At 35.1% G+C, this 7,795-nt stretch overlaps 1 protein-coding gene across 2 annotated transcripts in view; it reads right to left on the bottom strand.

Annotated features, from left to right (window-relative positions):
• Positions 1-1,060: 1,060 nt before the first annotated feature.
• BMPR1A (bone morphogenetic protein receptor type 1A) overlaps positions 1,061-7,795 on the bottom strand; it is an 86,405-nt gene continuing 79,670 nt past the window's right edge. For both annotated transcript variants that reach the window (XM_054206936.1, XM_054206937.1), the window contains exon 13: positions 1,061-7,501. In XM_054206936.1, coding sequence (XP_054062911.1) covers positions 7,376-7,501 — 126 coding nt within the window. In that variant the 3' untranslated portion in view covers positions 1,061-7,375. The remainder of the gene's footprint in view (positions 7,502-7,795) is intronic.

The following is a 7,795-nucleotide window of genomic DNA, read 5'->3' as shown; positions in this document are numbered from 1 at the left end:
ACAGAAGATACACTTGACTGGATCACTCTTATTTTTAGACTACGAAGCAAAAAATTAAAAAAAGAGAATGGGTTAAAACATTCTATTGGCCACATAAGCCAGGAAGCCTGGCTTGCTTTTCAAGCAACAAGAGAAAAGATGATTAAGCTACTGTTTTGTGGTGTGTTTCTTTTTTAAATGAATACCTCAGCTTTTTAATAAACTTCCATCTAAATCACCTCTCAAACACAAGCAAACTATTTGACTACTGGTACAAATTTCTTTACGGCCACATCACCGTGACCTGCATTTTTAGGTAACAAAGTAGAGGAAACCATTTTAATGAACAGACACCAGACTCCAGATTAGGACCTAAAGGAAATAAAAACTTGCCACAAAAATGGAAAAAGGACGATTAATTGATAATTTTAAAAAATTGGTTAGCTCAATAGATTAAGAATAGGGGATTTTCAAACATGAAGAACAAACTGAAGCTGACCATAAGCATTAGGAAAAGAGCAGTCTGTAAGTAGACAAGTTGCTTCAGTTTATCTCATAGCAGACCAACTAGACTAGCATGCCTGATGGCAGTTTCAGCCAAGCACCAACAGAAACATGTATGCTCGTTCCAAGATATATATAGATATAGATATATATCTATATATAAAATCAAACTGAGCATCACATTTAAAAAAAGGCTTCCAACTTCTCTTTGAACTTCCCAAACATCCTGCAACTGCCAGAAAACACTGCCGATAGCTCAGGTCTCTGGATTTCCAGATCAAACCACTAAGCTTTATAAAAGATAAACAAAGCTGGCTATGCATCTTAATGACTTTGTGTAATTATTTTCTTACTGAAACTTTTACTGCCTTATGAATGTCAGTATCTTATAATGCTTTACATTTCAGAATTAAAGTCTCCTAACGTTTTTTTCTTTTCCACTACTAAGATGATCTCCTTCCATTACTCAAAATGCAAGTACCCATTGTACACCAACAATTTTATCCTCTATACATCCATCAGTGCCTGAATTCTGCAATCAGTTTTTCATCTGAACTCATTTCAGATATCCACATCAAGGCAGCTTCTGAAGTCCATGGTGGTCACCACTCATGAACCAGGTTCATGAGGTGGTCAGCCCACAGTAGTGGTCCTCTTGTGACTCAGAGTCACAGCTGCTATTGACTTACTACATTAACATCAGTGAGAAAGACTGAAGTGGTAATTTGCAGGGAGGTGAAGATAAAGCTGCATAAGGGATTAATGAAATTAAATCTGATCCTGTATGAAATTAGTGATGCTTCTTCAATTTATTTAAAAGCTTGCAATTCAATTCACCAACTACTCAGTATGTTTTTTGGCTTGCACACAAAATAAACGTGGATTGTTTTAGACATGTCACTGGATATGTCTCTTTCAGTTCTTAAAGATTGATGCAAGCTCATCGATAACATGTTTTTATATAGAGGTCAAAAATAATCATACACAAACATTTTGATGTTTATTATTAGCAGGCAGTAGAATTTATTTTCATTTATCAAAACCCCCAAGTTTTTTGAAAAGGATCTTCATGTCTTTAGGCTATAGCACCATCCTGTGGTCACTTTAAGAAGCAACACTGGTGGGGGAAAAAATTAAGCGCTCGACAAAAAGACTGGTGCAAAAAGTTTCAGTTACCCACAGTATTTTCATTATGTCCTGCTGTAATGCTAATGTAAAAATCCCAGTTTTCAATCTAACCATTATCAGTGTAATTAGTGAAGATATTCCACAAACTACACAATAGTTTAATTTCCTGGTATTGCGTATTGAGGGAAAAAAGGTTTAAAACTACATACAGTCTTCAACTATACCTTCCAGAACTCTAATGCAAAATTTAATACTGGAATTTACATAAAAAAGTGTTATAATTATCTTTATAATGTACTGAGAACAGTTTACATGATGTTCACATATCAACACTTTCTAGCTACTGTAAATAAGCCTATCTTTAAAGCCAAGATTATTTCTGAACAACAGCAAAAAGAGAATAGAAATTGATCTTAACTTCTTCCTGCTTGCAAACTAAAAGTGAACTCTAACAACAGTAGTAGCCGATACATTTCTGCAATGAGAAAACAAATTCTGAGATTTTATATAGTTGTGTACTCACAGATGAGATATCCCCTTGATTGGTCTTCATTTGCTTGAATCATAAAAACCAGAGTGAATTTAGCAGGCTATACATAAGCACCTGTATAATTTTATAACCAAGAGTACCTAAATATATTAGCTCAAACCTCTTAACTTGGATATCACTACACAAAAAGAATGTTGCATACAGAAGGAACAAATACCAATTACAGAATCCTCCCACCCCTTTTTCTTTTTTTACTTGAAGAGCTTGAAGCAAATTTATATGGATAAAACCAACGTGTAGTGAACCAGGATATGCTCAAGTAAAAGTACTACTCAATTTTGACTTGCTTCTGGCTTTGCTATAAACCAGCGATGAAAATCAGAAGAAGGAAACATTGGTTTTACTGTTGTGCCCAAATTTTGTCCAAGGAATACAGAGCCTGAACTCATAGAGCACCAAATAATTCTGAACACCACTGAACAATAAAAGTGATCATTAACAACTTATTCAAAGACTGTGGGGAAAAAAAAACATAAACGAGGTATTAAAAAGTAGGGAATTATTTAGTCACAGTATTACGATTTCCAAGTCATTACATTTTTAAGGCAGAATCTTATAGTAACAAAACACATAACTAATGTGTACTAAAATAAGGTTATTTACTTAAAAATGATACATTGGACATAATTTGTGTACAGAACAAGCAATTCATGGTAAACTCAATAAGGCACCTTCTAAAGCAGATGCTGTACAAAATACATTAGTGTGTTACATTTTTAAAGGAGTATTCTACACTTCTGGCATATAACACACACAAGAGTGTGACCATTTGTCTCGTTCCACTCTTCTTTCATATTTTATTTACATCTTCTCTAGGTTAACTACAATGTTATTTATTCTTCTTGTATACAATATAGTACATTTCATTTTGGGCACGGCATGTCAGAGCACAAATGTCACTACATGATGTGGGCTTCTGTAATTGCATTCAAAGGCAAAATATTACAAAGCAACAAGTACATGAGATTCGTTCAAAAATTAGAAGTAATGTGCACTCCACTTCTGCAATACCAACCAAGGCTAATACACCATGGCTCCATAAAGCACTGTATTGTGCAACATTGCCAGCCATTTTTAGACATCACCCCTATTTGCAATAAAGATCATGGGCACAGGAGAAAGACTTGACTCCACAGGCACTGACAGAAGAATGAGGAAGTGCTAAATCATTCTTAACAGTTGAAGACGATAAGCAGGTAACTTCCCTTTAAAACCATCTGCAGTAGCCAAAGAATGCTTTTTAACTCAGTATCTTTGCTTTTCGAACATTTTAGACCGTTAAAATACAGTCTATGAAGACAGAGTAGATGAAATGTATCCAAATGATTTGTTTTATAAACACATTCAAACGGTCAATTAGATCAAGATCTAAAATTTTATTCTAGACTACTATGGAGGCAACTTAAAATATTGATTTTATATTTTATTCAATACCTCAAAATAGACTAAGAAAATAATTGGGAAAAAGTGACAGAGATAGGGGAAAAACGTCAGTTTCTTGAGTAAAACTCAGGAAAAATTACATATTGAGTAAAACTCGGCATAAACTCAAAATGTAAGCCTACATTTTTCTGTAGGACTACCATGTTTCTTGTGGAATTCACAAGTTAACCAGGAACACAGAAACTTTCCTTTCAGTTGCTGTAACAGTAAGAATTATATAAGCGACTCCAATTATTTTCCACTTAACTGAAATCACATGGAGCGGGTTAAATAAACAAATAAATAAATAAAACCCCTCCATATGTGAATGTTTAAGAACTTCCAAGGCACAATCTTGAGACTCCCGAAGATATTTTCCACACTTCTGATTTTTATATTAAAAAAAATAGAATGAAAACACATTTGCCAGTTTTGGGTGATAATTTTTTTGGATGACAAATGCTTAAAATTTTGACGCAAATGAGACTAATCACACTCCAACAGAAAAATCCTATTACCCCTCCCTGACCTTAAAGGCTTCCGAACTCCACAGTTCTGCATAAAGCAACAACTTAGCTTTAGAATTTGCACTAAGGATGCTTAATTACGTAAAAATTAATGGGCTAACTTTAAGCAAAGATTTTTTTTCCAAATGATTGCTAAAATATCAGTATAGACACACTTAGACTCCAAAGAGTGAATGACTTTGCATGGAATGTACATTCGTGCTCAAGTGCTTTATGTAACCAGGTCCTTTAGCGGTAACATTTTTGGGAATATCGGGGAATCACGGAATGCTAAAGATCTAGCAGCTCCTGTTCAGGACCATGACAACTGCACATGCATGATACGTCCGAGTATGAATCTAGTAACTGAAATGCTGAAAAATTAAGGGGTTTTTCCCTCAAAGACCATCTTCGTAGCAGTCAGCTCACATCTTCTGCATTAAAGTGAATGTGTAAATCAATTCAAGTCTTAAGATGTCTACCAAAGATCACCATCCTATTGCCTTGAAAATGCCTAAACAATGGAGGAGAAATTATGTGGATAATTAAAAACTATCGGAATTCACACTTCCAGCAATGGCTTCCTGAAGACTTGGGAAAAAATGAATTGAATTAAAAAATTCATAAAACAAGTTTACAGTTAATAATTTTGTGGCAACTTCTAGAAGAAATAAAAAAATATTCTAAATAGGAATGGGTTAATTTAAATAGACCTCCATGCTCTGAAAGTTTAAGCTAGCAGGGTATTTACACAAACATTTTTCCTTCTTATCGATAAAAATCCTAGAGAAGGGGGTAAAAAAAGAAAAGCTTAACTCTTACTTTTTTTGGCTCATACCAAATATTTTCCAACTACCTGTGCAAAAATTATGTGCGAAGACATGAGTAACAATTTCAAACTCATCACACATTTCTTGGCAATGGACGGAGAAATTTTCTTTTAAAAAGTCCTTTATCATGAGAATTGTGGCAAAATATCACATATCTCTTGCTGTTTTCAAATAAGTTAAAATCATGGCTGACACGCCTATGAACTTTTCTGTGAGAATACGTATTAATACTTAAAGACATTACTGAACAAAAGTAATGACTTTATTTTTTTTAAAAAAAGACATGTCCCTCGAAATAGCTAGTTTTCTATAAAATATGTAGAACTGTTAAATAAAGTCTGTACATCACAATAGAAAATAAAAATACTGCAATCTTTTGCCTGACCATTTACATTATGTGAACTACAGAATAAGAACAAAAAAATAACATGTTAGAAAGCTGTAATTGTTCACAAATCACTTTAGTTCTGTATTACATTGTTTTCTATCAGTTGTATTTTCAAGGGAAATTTAAACACATATCAAAACAATCTCCATGTACATATTTTAAGACAACAAAAATCTGGCATAAATCAATCTGAAGTTTTAACATTTTTTCATCATTTTTAATATTATTCCTAACTTTTTTCTTCAAATCTCAACTATGGCGTGTGTGTGTGTGCATGTATATAATTGTACACATGTACCTAGGACTAAGTGGTTTTTTGTTCACTAAAGCACAAAACACACCATATAAATAACTTCCCTTTTTAAAGTTATCTAGAACAAGATTTACAGTACAAAGTTATAGGCACTTAAATTATCAAATAAGTTCAATGGTTCCAATACTGTGTGTTCATTCTTCCGATGATTCACGCATTTGAAGCTTCAACTGGAGTTATAGTACTATTTTCTAACTTCAAAGTAGAAGTGCCAAAAGAGTTATAAATCAGTAATTCTGCCTTTACAGTAACCTCATGGAGGGGTTCTGGTTTTTAATCAACTTGTCTGGATCTGTGAAGAAAAGGAGGGAACTACAATTTCCTGTGCATGCCAAATAGTTGGCACAATAGGACTAAATTTTGCAATTATGTTGACTTACTTTATCTGCATGGATTATCTTTCAATGCCATTCCTCTCAAACGTGCCTAAGTAAAACTTAAAACACCCACTGATTTACCTTGTCTCAAATCTTGCGTTTTGCAGCTGTCCACTAAGTGGCCCACAGATGTAGCCTCCCACACGTACATCGGGACAAGCCAGCTCAAAATCTCCTGCACGTTGTGGATATTATCTTCAACAGTTCACATACTCAGTTCTCCTGGCCTTGACTTTGACTGTATTCTCTAACCTTCCAAGTGCCTGGCCTGCGTCTCCTGCCTTCCCTCTGTTGTGTCTGTAAACTAGACTTGTTCTCAAGCCTTTCAAAACTCATCTTCTGCCTGGTTTTGTCAGATGATGAACAAGCACGCTCCTACAGCTGACTGATTCCTTCCTGTATGGAAAAAAGTTCAGAGCATTGCAGACACCTACCAGTGAGTCCCAATAAAGTAGAAAGGCAAAACACGTCATCGATGGTCTTTCTGTTGAGATGTTAAGTATTCTACAGCAAAAACACTGGTTGTATGTGGCACTGTGAAAAATATGCCAAATTTGCCAATTACGGAGCTGACTAGACTGTAAGTGAGATGACCAAGGCAGTCTATACGTCTAAAAAAGATTGTTTCAAGCTCTCTACAGACTCCGGCAGGCATTCCTTAATATGTTAATGGTTCACATTTTTACAGTTCTCCTTGTGACCAAACCAAGAATAGAAATAAAATTAAAACTGAGATTCTGGAAGATAACTTAATGGCAAGGAGTAAATTCTGTAGCAAATCTCCGATTGTGAAGCCACAAAATGCAGAGCCCTGACCATAAAACTTTGTTCATTTAAATGGTTTCTTATCTATTCCAAATGACAGCAAAATAATCCTGGCACACACATAAAGGCATAAGGAACTGTTAAACTGAGTAGTATCACAAACAGATTCATAACGTACAGGCTGTTTCACAAAAACTTGCATGGATTGACTAGGTTTTATCAGGTAGAAGGCAAAAAAAAGCTTATATTCTCCATCTCTGTTGAATCCATATAGCTTGTTAGGCTTTCACAGAAAGCACTGTAATCTGAACATTCAATTCAGTACCCAGAGTTTTACTGGAGACTCACTAAGTATGACTGAAGTCTCAATGCAGCTCAAACAAAAACAAAATGTGTATTTTATCAAGGCTGTCCATATACGTAGCATGTAGCGTACAGATGCTCTCAGTATCACAGTCTATGAAGTACTGAAAGATTTGATTAGCAGCCTGTAGAAATGTGCTGAGAAAATACACTGAATCTCAGTTATTTCCTCTTTCCACATAGGTCTCACCCATTTTTGAGTGAAAAGATCTAGGAGTCCACCTTTGCTCTCCCATGTCTGTTTACTATGTCAAATCTTTACATCTTGTGACTCCACCATCTTGGCAAGCGTCTTCTTGATCCTCAAGGCAGTGAGCCGTGAGGCAGGATTATGAGCCCAGCATTCAGACATTAATTTCAATATTGCTCTTAAACACTGTAAAATAAGAAACAAAGGAACAGTATTGTAACAAGTGACAGACCTGAGAGGTGTATACTTTTGGTTTGCTGCCAAGCCCAAATTATAGACCTCTGAAGTCCAAATGTGCAACTTCTACATTTTCTCCAAAATTGCTGACAGAGAACTATTATAAATACATCAACTGAAAAAAACCCAAAACACCCCACCAGCAACCATGTCCCACTCCTTCTGTTTCCTCCCCTTCACTGCCTGGTATTACAGTAGCTGGCACTAACTGAAGCGTTTCTTTAGTTTCACAAAGAAGCGTTA

This window comes from Rissa tridactyla, chromosome 6 (assembly GCF_028500815.1).
Source record: "Rissa tridactyla isolate bRisTri1 chromosome 6, bRisTri1.patW.cur.20221130, whole genome shotgun sequence".
Classification (NCBI taxonomy): Eukaryota; Metazoa; Chordata; class Aves; order Charadriiformes; family Laridae; genus Rissa; species Rissa tridactyla.
This window is presented reverse-complemented; position numbering and strand designations above follow the sequence as displayed.